At 45.7% G+C, this 17,656-nt stretch overlaps 1 protein-coding gene across 1 annotated transcript in view; it reads left to right on the forward strand.

Annotated features, from left to right (window-relative positions):
• The window catches only part of TMEM167A (transmembrane protein 167A), a 51,461-nt gene extending 39,682 nt beyond the window's left edge, over positions 1 to 11,779 (forward strand). Inside the window, exons 2-4 of the mRNA XM_075341984.1 lie at positions 5,118 to 5,227; positions 6,659 to 6,693; positions 11,364 to 11,779. Of these exons, the coding sequence (XP_075198099.1) occupies positions 5,118 to 5,227; positions 6,659 to 6,693; positions 11,364 to 11,434 (216 nt within the window). The 3' untranslated portion in view covers positions 11,435 to 11,779. The remainder of the gene's footprint in view (positions 1 to 5,117; positions 5,228 to 6,658; positions 6,694 to 11,363) is intronic.
• The last annotated feature ends 5,877 nt before the right edge of the window (positions 11,780 to 17,656 follow it).

The raw sequence follows: 17,656 nt of genomic DNA on the forward strand, positions 1-17,656 counted from the left end.
CTCCCACGATCCTCAGGCCTTTGCAGCGGACGCGCTGGTTCAGGATTGGTCCCAGTTTCGTCTGTCTTACGTGTTTCCCCCTCTAGCTCTCTTGCCCAGAGTCCTGCGCAAGATCAGAATGGAGGGCCGTTGGGTCATCCTCATTTCTCCAGACTGGCCCAGGCGAGCTTGGTACCCAGACCTGCTCCATCTGTCCGTAGAGGTGCCGTGGCATCTCCCGGACCGCCCAGACCTTCTCTCACAAGGTCCGTTTTTCCGCCAGAATTCTGCGGCTCTCAGATTGACGGTGTGGCTCTTGAGTCCTGGATCTTGACGACTTCCGGCATTCCTCCCGAAGTCATCTCCACTATGACTCAGGCTCGGAAGTCTTCCTCGGCCAAAATTTATCACAGGACTTGGAGAATTTTCCTGTCCTGGTGTCGGTCTTCCGGCCATGCCCCTTGGCCTTTTTCCTTGCCGACCATCCTGTCCTTTCTACAGTCCGGTCTGCAGCTAGGACTATCCCTCAATTCCCTCAAGGGACAGGTCTCGGCTCTGTCAGTGCTGTTCCAGCGGCGTATTGCCCGGCTGGCTCAGGTGCGCACCTTTATGCAGGGCGCATCTCACATCATTCCACCTTACCGGCGGCCTTTGGATCCCTGGGACCTTAATCTGGTCCTCTCGGCCTTGCAGAAACCCCCCTTTGAGCCTCTTAGGGAGGTTTCTTTGTTTCGTCTTTCACAGAAAGTCGTCTTTCTAGTGGCCATAACTTCCCTCAGGAGAGTCTCTGATTTAGCTGCTCTCTCTTCGGAGTCACCTTTTTTGGTTTTTCATCAAGACAAGGTGGTTCTCTGTCCGACTCCGGACTTTCTCCCTAAGGTGGTATCTCCTTTCCACCTTAACCAGGACATTTCATTGCCTTCCTTTTGTCCGGCTCCTGTTCATCGCTTTGAAAAAGCGTTGCATACTTTAGATCTGGTGCGGGCGCTCCGGATCTATGTGTCACGCACCGCTGTTCTTAGGCGGTGCACCTCTCTTTTTGTGCTGACCACAGGTCGGCGCAAGGGCCTCTCGGCTTCTAAACCGACCCTGGCTCGCTGGATTAGGTCGGCCATTTCTGATGCCTACCAGTGTACTCAAGTGCCTCCCCCGCCGGGGATCAAGGCACACTCGACCAGAGCTGTCGGTGCCTCTTGGGCTTTCAGGCACCAGGCTACGGCTCAGCAGGTCTGTCAGGCTGCCACTTGGTCTAATCTTCACACCTTTTCGAAGCACTACCAAGTGCATGCTCATGCTTCGGCAGATGCGAGCTTGGGCAGACGCATCCTTCAGGCGGCTGTCGCCCATTTGTGAAGTTAGGTTTCGCCTACTTCTCAGTTTTTCTGTTTATTTCCCACCCATGGACTGCTTTGAGACGTCCCATGGTCTGGGTCTCCCATAGGAACGATGAAGAAAAAGAGAATTTTGTTTACTTACCGTAAATTCTTTTTCTTATAGTTCCGTAATGGGAGACCCAGCACCCTCCCTGTTGCCTGTTGGCAGTTTCTTGTTCCGCGTGTTATCATCGGCTATTGTTGTAGACAGAGGCTCCGGTTGTTCCGGTTTTTTGCTCTATCTCTACTTGTGGGTGGCTATTCTCCTTCAGCTTTTGCACTAAACTGGCTATATTTGGTTATCCAGGGGGTGTATATGCTCGGAGGGAGGAGCTACACTTTTTAGTGTAGTACTTTGTGTGTCCTCCGGAGGCAGAAGCTATACACCCCATGGTCTGGGTCTCCCATTACGGAACTATAAGAAAAAGAATTTTCGGTAAGTAAACAAAATTCTCTTTTTCTAAATATCCATCCTTGCATCCTAACCGCAGGATTCAGATGGTAGTGAACACATTGGTGGAGGACAGTGCCGCTAGCTCAGTCTTCAGCCAGTCAGCATGAGGCACGGCACACGCGTTGACGTCTCATCATCACGTGTGATGCGCGGAACGTCAGTGCACCAAAGACTGGAGCAGACCACCGAGGGTTAATGAGAGTGAGGTATTTTGTGTAGGGTTTTTTTTGTGTGTTTGGTGTTTTGTTTTTGTTTTTTATATGTATAGGATGATTGCATGTGTGTAGGAGGCTGTATGGACAATTAGATAGGGTAACAGATGGATATTCAATATAATGTAAAAGGCCACTCAGTATACCGGTAACAGTGAAAAAATATGGAAAGCTGAGTTTCATATGGCCGAACATAATTTGAAAAGATGGCTAGTACACCCAAGTATATAGATAAATATTTATTACAAAAAGGTCATATACAGATAGGGGTACTGTTATAGAAACTGGATTTATAAAAGTGTATAACAGTGAAAGGTTACCGAACTGACAGAGATCACCCTTCCAGGGACCTAAACCGCATTTATCAACATTCTATATAGGCAGACATAATGCATATTCTACAGGATAAAGTATCATGGTGAAGCCCACCATACATGTCACACAAGAAAACCCATAGGCTGTGCATAAATTAAAGCAATTGCTTACCCATAGTAAATGCCTATATAATAGCCGTGTCAGAGGTCCGGTAAAGAAGAGGGAGGAAAGCCCCGACGCGTTTCGCTTGTAGTGCTTCCTCGGGGGGCGATGTGGAGGCTGTATGGGTTGCTCGTATAGAAAATGCTATGTGGAGACTCATTCTGTAAATAGGGGGTTGTGTGAAGGCTCATACTGTATATAGGGGGCTATGTGGGGGTTCATAATGGATATAGAGATGCTATTTGGGGGCTCATACTGTATATAGGGGGATGTGTGTGTGCTCTTGCTGTATATTGAGGAATGTCAGCATACTTAATTCTATTCCATATTAAGTGATATAATTATTTTACATAATATTAATTGTATGTTAATACCAATATTGACCAGAATTAATTTCAGCCTATTGGTTCAGCCCTCCACACCAGTCATGGTCTATCTTGTGGCCCCTCAGGAACATTAATTGCCCACCCCTGCCCTAAGCACTTTTCTAATTATCTTTAATACACTATCATACATTTATTCTTATCCTGCTAATCCTTAAATGTCTTTTTGTTTTTTACCGCACTTCCTGTGACTTTTCATTTGAGAGGAGTCTCAGACTTAACATCACAGGAAGCTGGGGCTGCGCTCACTTTCCTGCGGTGTCTTTCACCCCTTGTGGATCAGAACGTTACCAGAGGGCGGCGCTGAAGTTGCATTCTAGAGTTTCTTGCATTCCCAAATCTTCATATGGCTATGTTGAGATAAAAATGTTATAAAAAAGTTAAGGCTCTTGAAGGTGATGAAAGCACAAAAGCGCTAAAACAAAAAATTACAAAGTCGTTAAGGAGTTAAATAAAATGGTTTGTGTGCCTCTTAGTTGATGTGTCCCGAAGGCTGGAGCCATATTAGCGTATGGCATCTGATGCGAGTGCAACGGATGCGATATGCTAATGACCCTCTGCTTAGGCTCTGCTGGGAACGTGAGCCGAGTGTCATGCGACTGTGACCCGATCTTGCGATCGGGTTACAGCTGCGAAGCTGAGGGCGGGCGCTGCAGAGGGAGGGGTTAATCCCCCTATCTCCTCCATTGTCAGGCTGTGCGTATATCGCACTGTACCTGGAGAACACACACACACACACACGCAGAGCTACGTACACACACGCAGAGCTACGTACTCACACGCAGAGCTAAGTACACACACGCAGAGCTAAGTACACACACGCAGAGCTAAGTACACACACGCAGAGCTAAGTACACACACGCAGAGCTAAGTACACACACGCAGAGCTAAGTACACACACGCAGAGCTAAGTACACACACGCAGAGCTAAGTACACACACGCAGAGCTAAGTACACACACGCAGAGCTACGTACACACACACACACACCTACATACACACAGAAAGAGACACACACATAGAAAGAGACACACACATAGAAAGAGACACACACACACATAGAAAGAGACACACAAGCTGGATGTTTGAGGTAATATATCGGCTGTTTTGATAGTTACCCAGGATATTTATCAGGTATCTTATAGCAACCAATCACAGCTCTGCTTCTATATTTATTTTTTTTTAGAGGTCATGGAGCTGTGATTGTTAGTATAGGACAGCTTATGTGTGAGTTAATATGATTTTATTGTTGATCCCTGTTTAGTTTGTGATTTTTTTTTTTTTTTTTTTTTTTTTTTTTTTATGTGCAAAATAATTTTTAACGCATTTTATTTTATTATTATAGTTAAGAATAGTACTTACTATCACGGGCAAAGCTGGGTAATACAGCTAGTTTTAAATAATACAAAAGTTAAGTTTTATATTGGAACATTATTTTTCTTCCTATCTCAGAAGTCGTATGATTTATAATGTGGATCTGGAAGTTTTTGAGAATCCAAATAACCAGGAGGCTCCATCAGCAGTTCATTGCTTTATGTATTCTGTACCGTTAGGCTTTTTTTTTTTACTTTTGGGGATTGTGTGTATGGTCTTTTTTTTTTTTTTTCTTTTTGGCTGCTTTCACACATCCGGTTTTTGCTGAGCGGCACAATACGGCGCTCTGCAGAAAAAACGCAACCGTTTTTTTTTTTGCCTCCGGTTGCGTTTTTTCCCGCATAGACTTGCATTAGCGCCGTATTGTGCCGCATGGCCTTGCGTTGCGTCCGGTTTTTGACGGATGCGGCATATTTAGCCCATGCGGCGGCCGGATGGAACGTTGCCTGGCACGTTTTTTGTGCGGCGAAAAAACCACATGCGGCGCGATTTACAATGCAAGCCTATGGACGCCGGATGCGGCGTGCTGCGGCAAAAACCGCATCCAGCTGCCGGATGCGTTTTTTTGCACTGCGCATGCTCCGTATCAAGCCGCATCCATCAAAAAACGGACGAGCCGCATGGAAAAACTTATGCAACGGATCCGTTTTTTCGCCGCATCCGTTGCATAGGTTTTTGAGCCGGATTGAGCCACTCAGCAAAAAACGGATGTGTGAAAGCAGCCGTAATCTATTTTGATCCTTTCACTTTTTTTATGTATAAGATAAATCCACAGTGAAAAGTGTCTTGCGTCTGTAGTTGGTTAGATGTAGAGAACGTTGTCTGTTGTGTGATATGTTATTGTAATATTTTCTGTTTTCCCTCAGTCTGCCATTTTTAACTTCCAAAGCCTGCTGACGGTGATCCTTCTGCTAATATGCACATGTGCGTATCTCCGAGCCATGGTTCCCAATCTTCTTGATAAAAACAAAACTGGGTACGTAACTTTCCCACCTTTTTATGTTGTGAATTTGAATTACCAATCTACTTCTGGAAGCAGTTTCCATAACTTTACATATTTAGCGACCACATGATATTTCTCACTAAATTAAAATCAGTGAACACATTAAAGGGATTTTCCAAAGGAAGATATTTATCATCTATGCAGAAGTGATGGCCGGAGGGTCATCTCTAAGACATCTATTGACCACTAGACCCAGGTCCCGCTTGTATGGAGCAGTACGGTCACACACAACTGCTGCCAATCATCCAGTGGCCATGGGACTATCGGAGATAGCCGAGTAATGTTTAGTCTAAAGGCCCCGTCACACTAAGCAACATCGCTAGCAACATCGCTGCTAACGAACAACTTTTGTGACGTTGCTAGCGATGTTGCTGTGTGTGACATCCAGCAACAACCTGGCCCCTGCTGTGAGGTCGTTGGTTGTTGCTGAATGTCCTGGACCATTTTTTAGTTGTTGCTCTCCCGCTGTGAAGCACAGATCGCTGTGTGTGACAGCAACAACTAAATGTGCAGGCAGCAGGAGCCGGCTTCTGCGAAGGCTGGTAACCACAGTAAACATCGGGTAACCAAGAAGCCCTGTCCTTGGTTACCCGATATTTACCTTTGTTACCAGCCTCCGCCGCTCTCACTGTCAGTGCCGGCTCCTGCTCTGTGCACATGTAGCTGCAGGACACATCGGGTTAATTAACCCGATGTGTGCTGTAACTAGGAGAGCAAGGAGCCAGCGCTAAGCGGTGTGCGCTGCTCCTTGCTCTGTGCACATGTAGCTGCAGCACACATCGGGTAATTAACCCGATGTGTGCTGTAACTAGGAGAGCAGGGAGCCAGCGCTCAGTGTGCGCTGCTCCCTGCTTTCTGCACGTGTAGCTCCGTGCGCTGGTAACCAAGGTAAATATCGGGTTGGTTACCCAATATTTACCTTAGTTACCAAGCGCAGCATCTTCCACGCGGCGCTGGGGGCTGGTCACTGGTTGCTGGTGAGCTCACCAGCAACTTGTGTAGCCACGCTCCAGCGATCCCTGCCAGGTCAGGTTGCTGGTGGGATCGCTGGAGCGTTGCAGTGTGACATCTCACCAGCAACCTCCTAGCAACTTACCAGTGATCCCTATCGTTGTTGGGATCGCTGGTAAGTTGCTTAGTGTGACTGGACCTTAAGGACCTAAATGGTCCAGCAGTTGTCATACACGACCATGCTGTACGATTCAATCCCAACCAAGTGTGCCAGTCAGAACCGAGCATGGGGATCAGACATTAACTACTTCTCCTGTTAATGATAAATGTCTTTTGTGGGGGATAAACAAAAAACCAAAACAAACACTTTAAACTCTTTTTGGATGTACGAAAAAGAAAAAAAAATGCACATTGTGGTAAATAAATAACTGCATTTGTTTCTTTTTATTGCAGAGTGCTTGGCATTTTTTGGAAGTGTGCAAGAATTGGTAAGTCTCCTTGTTCGCTTTTCATCCCCATAATTGATCATGATGTTAAAGGGAATTTGTCACCAGGGTTTTGCTCCCCCCCCCCCATCTTAGAGCAGTATAATGTAGAGACGAAGACCCTGATTACGGCGATGCGTCATTTACTGAGCTGTTTACTGTCATTTTGATAAAATCAATGTTTTCTCTGCTGCAGATCTAGCAGTTATACAGAGCTCATGAATATGCTGGACCCACCTGAAGCACGCCAAGTAGTCATTTAATGATAATCTCCTGCTAATTAATCAGTGATTTTATCAAAACTCCACCAAACAACTCAGTAAGAGACACATCACTGGAATCAGGATCTCTGCCCCTACATTATGTTGCTCTCAGATTAGGTGGCAAAATTCTGGTGACAGATTCCTTTTAAGACACTGTTCACACAAAATCTATTTCAACCGACCACTATTTTTCCAAAGTTACATTCTAAAATTTCACTCAAAGCTCATCATGATCAACTGGAAGTTTATTTCATTGGTGAGAAAATTTCTGACAGTGGCTTATCTTACATCGAAGCAATGCAGGTACAGGTGAACTTCACACACATGAGATCAGCGGACAGAAATGGCTGGGTGATGTTCATTCCCCAGAAAAATGTATTTAGATTATAACTTGAACTAAGAAAATCAAAGCAGTCCAAGACTTTAAAGTGACTTTTCGCATCTTGGGAATGTAAAGGGGTGTCCACTACTACGACAACCCCTTCTGATTCCACGTTTTCCCCAAGTAAAATAATAAAATCTATACTTCCCTCCCGTACTGGCGCCCTTCCAGTGAACAACCTCTTTAAGGCACATGTACAAAATATGGTGTGAATAATTGATTCACAGATCTGAATGGAGACTTGGCGGCGATGTATCACTCGTGGAATAAAAGGAAAACCTATTGGACTCCCCATAAACATTCTAACGTTATCTGACTATACGTGCAGCAACTTTTTCTAGCATTGTTGAATTGTTTCCTAAGCGCTTTTTCAACTTTGTAATATTTTTGGACATCTTTTTATGGGTTTCCAGATGTTTGGTTTTTTTTTTTGTTTTTTTTTTATATTATTGAACGGCGAGGAAGACTTTAATGTTGTTTTAAATCACAAACGTTGCCAAAACACGCGGGAAGACACCTGGGCATATTCTGGTGTGCTGGAGTCAGAGACTCCTGATTCATTCAGAGCCTCGTACCTCTTAAAGAGGTTGTCCACTACTTTTACATTGATGGCCTCTACTTAGGCTAGGTTATCAATGTCTGATAGGCCAGGGTGAAATACTTGGCACTCCCACAAATCAGCTTCTCTGTGCCGGAAATGCTCAGTTCCAGAGTTGCCTCATCTTCTGATAGCAGCCGGGTGCTGCACATCCACCCCTTGTTGACTTAGGCTAAGGCTGCACTTTGCATTTCCACCTGCGTTTCAGCTGCTTTTTAGGTCCGTTTTGAACTGCAGCGTTTTCATGCCAAAAGGCATGGGTTTTGATTTTCCAGCAAAGTCTATAGAAAATGGGGATTTCTAGACCGCACTTTGCGTTTCATTTGCATATTTTGTGGCAAAAACTATGCGTTCAAAGAAGCAGTATGTCAGTTGTTTTTCCATTTTGGCTGCGTTCTACACCCATTGAAATCAATGAGTTGTAGAAAATCGCTGCCAAAATGTGAAGCAGTGCGCTTGCATTGCATTATTGTTGCGATCCACATGTTTTTTTTTAACATAACAAAGGCAGTTCTTTCGTCTCTCTCTCTCTGTCGGTCAGTCTGTCGGTCGGTCTCTCTCTCTCTCTCCCTATGTCTCTATCTCTCTCTCTGTCCATGTCTGTCTCTCCCTCCCACCCCCTCTCTCATACTCACCGATCCATGATCACCGCCGCGGCGTTGCACGGCGTTCACACTGTGGCGGCTTCTTCTCTTTTGAAAATGCCGGCCACTCATTAATCGATCACGTATTCCCTGCTTTCCTCGCCCACCGGCGCCTCTGATTGGTTGCAGCCAGACACGCCCCCACGCTGAGTGACAGCTGTCTCACTGCAACCAATGACAGCCGCCGGTGGGCGTGTCTATATCGAGCAGTAAAAAAAATGAAAAAAAATGATGTGTGGTTCACCCCCCCATTTGGATACCAGCCAGGGTAAAGCCACACGGCTGAAGGCTGGTATTCTCAGGATGGGAAGCTCCTGTTATGGGGAGCTCCCCAGCCTAACAATATCAGCCAGCAGTCGCCCGTAATTGCCGCATGCATTAGATGCTACAGTCCCGGGACTGTACCGGCTCATCCCGAATTGCCCTGGTGCGGTGGCAAACGGTGTAATAAGGAGCTAATAGCAGCAGCCCATAGCTGCCACTAAGTCCTAGGTTAATCATGGCAGGCGTCTCCCCGAGATACCTTCCATGATGAACCTGTAAGGTAAAGTAAATAAACACACACACATCCAAAAAAACATTTATTTGTAATGAAAGACAAAAAAACACCCTCTTTTACCACTTTATTAACCCCTCAAAAACACCTCCAGGTCCGACAGAATCCACGCAAGGTCCCCCGATGCTTCCAGCTCTGCTAAATCGGAAGCTGACAGGAGAGGCAGTAGAACACCGCTGCATCCTGTGAGCAACATGCAGCAACTGAAGTGAGTCGCGCGATAAGCTTTGCTGTCACTGAGGTTACTCGCGGCCACCGCTCTCCGGTGGAGGACTGCAGCTGTGGCCGCGAGTAACCTGCGTGAAAGCACAGCTGATCGCACGGCTCACTGCAGTCACTCAGGGGATTTGCGATTACAGGTGAGTCCTTCACGTGTGACCGCAAATCAAGCCGCGGCACACGCACAGAGCCGCGCAATCACAATGAAGTCGGGTGAAGTTCATCCGAGTTCATTCTGATCGCGCGGCACTGTCCGCCAGCTATGACAGTGACAGTGCGGTCCCACTCGGCTCTGGTGCAAGTCTATGGGGATGCTGCAGAGCCGAGTGGGTGCGTTCTGTGAAAAATGTGCGTTCTGGATGCTTTTCCCGCTCTGTCTATGGCAGAGAAAGCATCCAGAACGCATGAATTCTCACCAGGAATGTCCGCACTTTGCGTTCTGCCGAATGTGTCTCAGAGTTCTTAGATGCACACTCAGTGACTTAAACGCTGCAGAATTGAACTGCAAAGTGCGGTCTTAGCCTTAAATGGGAAGTGGATGTGCAGTACTCGGCCGCGGTCACCATCCGTTAACGAGGCAGCTCCGGAACTGAGCATTTCTGGCCACCTGCTGCCACTGACGGCATCGAGAGCAGCTGATTGGCGGGGTTACCAGGTGTCGAACCCCAGTAGATCAGACATTAATGACCTATCCTAAGGATAGGCCATCAATTTTAAAGCAGTGGACAACCCCCTTGATAAATCCAGCTCAGCTAAAAAGTGATGTGCACCTTGGCATCCACAAATATTGATCCAGTCAGGGACTGGAGTAAGATTTTTGGTGTAAGGATTTCCAGCGCTGGTCATCTAGTTGACTAGTGGGGGTCTCCACACCCTTATCCTGCCCCAGCTCTGCCCACTTGGTTGGAGCCAGGCAAAAATGGCACAAGTAATCTAAAAGTCACAATATGTTTTAATTTTTCTTTTTTTAAAGCTGGCGTAAAAGCTTTAATTAATCGGGGCCAATTTGTACATTTTTTGTGCTATATTCTGAAATGTCTGCTTTTGTATGTAATATCACATTTTGCCTCAAAACAAGAAGCAGAGGGTCACACAACACACACACGAGGCTCCATCTTGATATTCATGATCTGTGAACCTGAATTGATCTTTTTTTTTTCTTACTTCTCCACATTCATCTTCAGATCATTTTGCTGCCACCTCTTCAGTCCTGAATAAATGTGCTCACATACAGCCCATGGTCAAACGATACCCACACTTGTCTAAATTCAGCACCGATTGTTTTGGTTCTTCACTAAACATTGTAGCAATGTACCAGTGACTGACCGGCAGTCGTGGGCGCGAGATCAATGCTTCACTGCGATCCATTTCAAGGTGACTTCAGATGCCAAAAACATGTTACTCTTGGATTGCGTCCATCAGCTTTTTCACATCTTGAAATTTTTATCACTGATACAAAACGCTAAGTATTGTCTGTCATATAAAAGGAAATATGAATATCGTAAAGCCATAAAACGTTAATATTGTTAGGCCTAGCACACACGGCGAGAAAAACGGTGCGAATGGAACGCGATAAAAAAATCGCATTCTACTCGGACCAATATTACTCTATGGGGCAGCACCCATGAGCGATTATTTTCTCAGCCCTAATCGAACCCAGAAAACAGTTGCAGCATGCTGCGGGTGCAATACAATCCTGTTTTACTCGCACCCATTCAAGTCTATGGGTCGAGAGAAACATCGCACTGCACTCGCTCTATACTGGTGTACTGCGAGTGCAGGGCGAGAATCGCAATAGCCGGCAACGGAAGAGATGGGGAGATAAATCCCTCCCCTCTGCAGCACCGGCCCTCCATCTGCAGCTGTGGTCTGATCGCACGATTGGACCACAGTCACATGACACTTGGCTCCCGCTGTGCTGCGAGCGCGAGCCGAGTGTCATGCAAGGACTCGCACATAACCCCGTGTGGCTTCAGCCTTAAAGTATTTATTTTTCTACTTCATTTTGTAGGTGAAAGGAAGAGTCCGTACGTAGCCGTGTGCTGTGTAGTGATGGCCTTCAGTATACTCTTCATGCAATAATCTGCCCAGGACTCCAGCCGGCTCCATTTCGTTTCTTGTGGGAAAATATCTTTAATTAATGTGTTGATAGATAATATCTTTGACATGTTAAGTACCTGACAGACTAGGCTTCATGTTATGGGTCCAAGATGGTCCGGGATCCTGAGGATGGATGAAATCGGAACACAAGATGAGCAGCGCCATGTTTTTGTTTTGAAAATGTCATTTTATTCTGAAAGTGATATTTATTGGGAGGGAAATCAACATTATTGGAAACAGTCTGGTTAATTCTCTCCAAATGTATTGTTTCACCACCATGTTTTGAATTAGTAAATAAAATTTGCTGACCTGTTTTTCAGAAACTAATTTGTTGTATTTTTCTTTTTTATTGAAAACCTTGTAACAACAGTTCCTTAGTGCGGATAAAGAGAGACCTTTGTTCGTCGTATTCGAGAAGATACATTTTAGAACCTTGTTTTATCCAATTGATCCAAATAAAGACGAAAAAAAAATGAAAAACTAAGTGTTCACACATGGCGTTTTGCAGCAGTTTGTTGTTTTTTTTTATTCCTGCGGCAACTATGCTAACAAAAATAAGGAGATATGAAAAATCGCATACGTTTTTTTTTTGTCCAGCTTGTGGATGTTTTTTGAAACCCGCAACATGTCAATTGTTTAGCATCTTTGCAGCATTTTTCATCCATTCTAATGAATAGACAAAAAGAAATGCAAAGAAATAAAATCCAAAATTCATTAAAAAAAAGTGCATATTTTAAGCAGCGTTTTTCCTGCCAACAGGTTTTTGCTGCAGGAACAAAAAAAGCTGCAAAAATGCCACATGTGAACATAGCCTACAATTGCCGACCTACTTTAATGGGAAAAGTCTTGCCGAATTAAAATACATGCAGTAATTTCATACAGATCATACCATATATATTACAAAGAAATGGCGGAGTTTTCTGAGGAATTCCCAAGAGGAATTTGATTGTTATTCTTCAGAGGAATTTAGCCACAAAAGGAAAATGTATCTCCTCTCTTTACAGAGCAAGTGGTGGACTTGTGGTGGTCACACTGGGATCTGATGACATGGCCATCCATAATTAAAAGGGTTCAGAATTGCGTTGATGGAGCTGAGCTGTAATAAAGCAAAATAGAACACCTAAAATTGCTGGTATGGTAACACAAAAAACCTAAACCACATTGCTGGCGGGGCACAATACTGTGGATGATTTGTAAAATATACTTAAAGCGTGACTGTCGTTTTAATTTTTATTTCATAAATCAATAGTACACATGAAAATAAGCAACTTTATTATTTATCTTATCAGGGAAATCTGCTTCTTTCTTCTCCTGGACTGATCACTCATTGTCACAATTCTCAATTCAAAGGTAAAATCAAGTTAGGAGATGACAGTTTGTTTTTAGAACATTCTATGCAGAAAGTTGAGAGACTTTGTTGGTGTTTTTTTATTATTGAGTAAACACAAAAAATTACGTCTGAGTGGCGAAAGTATATGAAACTTTGCTTTCAGTGTCCAGTGTGACCCCCTTGGGCAGCAATAACTGCTTCTAAATGTTTCTTGTAATTGGTGTTCAGTCCTTGCCGTGGGCTTAGAGGATTTTTACCCAGTTCCTCCCTACAAACCAGTTTCAACTATTATTTTCATTGGTTTTCTTCCCTGAACTGCAGCAAAACATTCCCAAACTATGATGTTGCCACCACCATGTATGGTATATTATGAGCTTTTTATGCTGTAATGCAATATTTTTTTTTCTTTCTCCAATCATAACGCATTTCATTTAAACCAAAAAGCTCTAATTGGTCTTGTCCATCTGAAAAAGCAATTTTACAATAGCCTTCTGACCTAATCTTTATCAAATTGCAGACAGTTGGAGAATTTTGGAGAACAGTGGCTTTCTCCTTGAAATCCTGCTATTAAGAGCATTGTTGTTAAGTTTCCTCTTGATAGTAAACTCAGATGTGTACAATTAGCTAATGAGAGAGGACTTTAGTTGCTTGGAGGTTACCTTGGGTTCCTTTGTGAACTCAAGGACACTTAAACACATTCTTCTTGAAGTGATCTTCTAGAGGTGGTAATAAGTAGAGATGAGCGAACCGGTCGCGGTTCGGCTCGACTTCGGTTCGCCGAACGGAGGTCTCGTTCGAGTTCGGTTTGGCGAACCACTCGAACCGCATAGGAAACAATGGGAGGCAATCACAAACACATAAAAACACCTAGAAAACACCCTCAAAGATGTCCAAAAGGTGACAACCAACTCACAACACAACACAAACACATGGGAAAGTGACAAGGACATATACTCATGCGAAAACAAAAGAGCTGGACAAGGAAAAAGAGGAGGAGACACAGATATATGAGTATATGCAAGGAAACATCGATGCCATTACTGTGCAACTTGAGCCCTGCTCATTTTAGGCTTCCAATCTGGATAAATTGCCTGAGCTTGCCACGTACGCCTTGGGGATCTTGTGTCCTGCAGCCAGCGTTCTCTCGGAACCTGTCTTCAGTGCTGCTGGGGGTCTGCTGGCAGATAAGCACACGTGTCTGTCCACTGACAATGTGGACATGGCTCTCAGAGGACTTTTCTTCCCCTGGGTCATACAGGGGAAGCGAAAGGCACGCGTATTTTTGAGAGTGCTTCATGCAAAGCATCTTTTTCATTTTGAAAAGGGGGATCAACTGATGCCAGTCAAGTGGGGTGTGTGTGGCCCAATTAGTGGAAACGAGGGAGACTGTGGTTGGAGTCCCCTTGCTGTGTTTCTAAAAGAACCAAGATGAACAAGTCATGGCTCTCAGAGGACTTTTCTTCCCCTGGGTCAGCCAGGGGACGCGAAAGGCACGCGTATTTTTGAGAGTGCTTCATGCAAAGCATCTTTTTCATTTTGAAAAGGGGGATCAACTGATGCCAGTCAAGTGGGGTGTGTGTGGCACAATTAGTGGCAACGAGGGAGACTGTGGTTGGAGTCCCCTCGCTGTTTTTTACATGATTTTCGAAGTGCATGACATGCCTAAGAGGTTTTGTTTCGGCATCTCAAACTTGTTGGCTACAGAAAGACTGCCTTTACACCCTTTTGTCATCGAGGATTTTCGAGACCTTATGCCCATTGCAGTGCCCCAAGAGCCGATGGCCATTTGTCACTCCTTCTCCAAGAAAGGGGTGCCCGCGCTAACACAGCAGGTCACACACAACATCACCGCTTCCTTGAGAAACTCTGTGTGTGACAGGGTGCATTTCACCACAGATACTTGGAACAGTAAGCATGGACAGGGGCGTTACATGCCGCTGACTGGGCACTGTGGGAAACTATGGTGATCGATGGAGAAGTGTCTGCTGTACAAGTCTTTCCGTCCCCACGAGTTGTGTGTTTATATCCTTCCTCTGTATGTACAAGTTCCTCCACTGCTTCTGCCTCATCAACCTCGTGTTGTTCCTGCACCTCAGCCCAAACCCTGTGTGGTCAGGCCACCCTTCCTTGTAACTGCGCCCTAGGAATCCCACACACCTCCTTACTATGCTGGCAGCAGAGCTCAAGGCCATCAGGCGGTCAAATGTTTACTTTGAAATGTAGGGAAATGTGAGACACCGCTGAGGAGTTGTGGACGGTTAGCTCTGTAGAGTGAGACCGAGTTTCATCAATGGTTGTCTCCAGTCAACCAGTAGCCAGGGAATGCCGGGTGCAACAATGATGCTAAACAGTCTGCGGCCCTTCTTCAGGGCAATGTGATACACGTGCCTTGTATGGCTCACGTGTTGAATCCGAATCTCCAGCAATTTTTAAAACACTATCCCGGCCTACATGTCCTTCTGTCGAGGGCACGGTGTAACGCCTGCCTGGATCGACACACTCAGACGGGCTGTAAAGGATAGGCTAGAGGGAACCCACTCACCAAGCTGGACCCCCAGAACCCTGAAACCCTTTAATCCCTATACAGTGATGTTGAATGACACAGGGCCCAAGTTGATCAATACCTGTGGAAGGCTGCAGTTCCAGAGAATAGTAGTCATGCAGGGTCAAAACATTAATTGAGGAAGAGGAACAGAATGGGAGGGACAGGACTTAATCAGAAAACAAGCAGAGGTGAAATGCAAATCTGCCAACGAGGTACCTAAACAGCAAGCAGGAAAAGTAGTCAGGTAACAAGCACACAAACTCATAAAACTAAACTGGGGGTAACAGTAACCAGAGGTTCATAGCTATGTCTGGCAGTGGTCTTCAGACAGGAGGGGCCTAAAAAAGGGTGTTGTGTCTTCCCATTGGTTGTAGCTGAATGATGGTACTTCATCTGTGAGATACCCACCACCTGCATTCAGTCTGTGGTTCTGCATCTGTCAAGGTAACGCATCCCAGTGGGTGAGCATAACCTGTGTCCACCTGCGCCGCTGGCGTCGACTCCTCTCCCATCATCAGCACTAGGCACGAAAGGAACACGTTGTCACCTTGCGACAGGAGTACAAATTGACGTAACGGACTACGGTGGTGACTTAACAGCCGTGTGCGGCAATGATGCAAACATGGCAGCGTGCCTTCGTCAGGCCCATGTGACACACGTGACTTGTATGGCTCACGTGTTTAATCTGATTCTCCAGCAATTTTTAAAACAACATCCCGGCCTACATGGCCTTGTACAGCGGGCACGCTCACTATGTGCTCACTTCCATCGTTCGCACCCAGTAGCTCAACAACTTTCATCGCTCCTGAAGTCTTAAGGTCTAGCGGTTAAACGTCAGAAATGCGATGTTCCGACACGCAGGAATTTTAATCTGCACATGTTGCAGCGTCTGTGCAGCACCGCAGAGCCCAGCTGAAATACGTTATGACGTATACCCTGGGCTAACTTGATCCAGGGGTGGTGCAGATCACGCTGCTGGAGTGGTGTCAGATCAAGGACATATGCACCGTTCTACACAGTTTACAAATGTCGACGCAGATGTTTAACACTGGCGATGATATTCTCAGCGCGACAATTTTGGTCATCTACATGATGGAGCACACTGTAAGTATTATTCAGAGTCAGGTGTTGGTCCAAGAGGAAGGGAGGAAGTACTGGAGGAGTCATATGCGGAAGGGATAACAAGATCTACAAGGTCCAGACGGTCAGCGGCACCTTGGCGGCAGTCATGGTACGGTGGGGGAGAGGGATTATCAAGGGAGCATAGTATCAGCAAAACAGTTGAGGAAGATGCAGGAGCCCAGGAAGAAATGGAGGACGAACTGGCGATGGGCATGGAAGACTCAGCAGATTAGTGAGAGCTTGCTCACATTTTGGTTGTGCGAGGTTATGGGGAGAGGGCAGAGGAAGGAGGCACGATTCTCACCTCTCCGCCACAAACACACCAAGGACTTGGTCTTCCTGGATGCTCAAGACACATGAGCGCCTTCTTGCTGCACTACCTACAACATGACCCTCAGATTGTACGAATTCCAAGTCATGCTGACTACTGGGTTGCCACACTGTCAGATCCCCGGTACAACACAACATTTTGCGAAATAACTCCTGCCATAGAAAGGGACGCATGTATGCAGGAGTATCAGGAGAAGGTAGTACGCAATCTTACATCTGCTTTTCCACTAAACACCAGTGGTGCACAGAGTGAATCTCAACGTTTTTTCATCGATAGGAGGAAATGGTCTTACTTGTCCATATCTGAGGGACCGAGGGCTGGCTGCTGTGCTGAGACAGCGTTGAGTACGGTGTCTCTACAGAGTTGCATTTTTGGTCATATACAAACTGAGTTGAAAAAGGACAGATGCTGGTGGAAAGGGGAACAGGTGTGTGTTGGAAAGGGTAAAAAAGTTTGTGTCTGTGGGTTTGGTGGTTAAGCAACATTAACATTTGCTGAAGAAACAACATCTGGTATGCTGGGACTGGCAGATTTGGATAAGGTGGTATATACTCTGTTACCGCTATATCAAAAATATTAAGAAAAGAAAGAGAAAGGTAGATATCCCAATCGCCATTCGGTGTCCACCGTGCTCACAGATGGAAAAGGAGAGGTTGGCAACTGGAAGGTTAGGTGGAGGATACAGAGCAGGTTGACTCTCAAACAAATAGTAGCCTGAACCGAGTTAGACGCAACTCGGATCTGGAGACTTGGAGCCCTGTTAGCGTGACAGGGTCCACACGACCACCCAGCCCCGGAACTCCCTGTTAACAACACAGGGGCCATTGGTTACGCAGTCCGTGTGCGTAGGGGACACACCTGTGGACAGCAGGCGCA

The sequence above is a fragment of the Anomaloglossus baeobatrachus genome, chromosome 1 (genome assembly GCF_048569485.1).
Source record: "Anomaloglossus baeobatrachus isolate aAnoBae1 chromosome 1, aAnoBae1.hap1, whole genome shotgun sequence".
In the NCBI taxonomy this organism is placed as follows: domain Eukaryota; kingdom Metazoa; phylum Chordata; class Amphibia; order Anura; family Aromobatidae; genus Anomaloglossus; species Anomaloglossus baeobatrachus.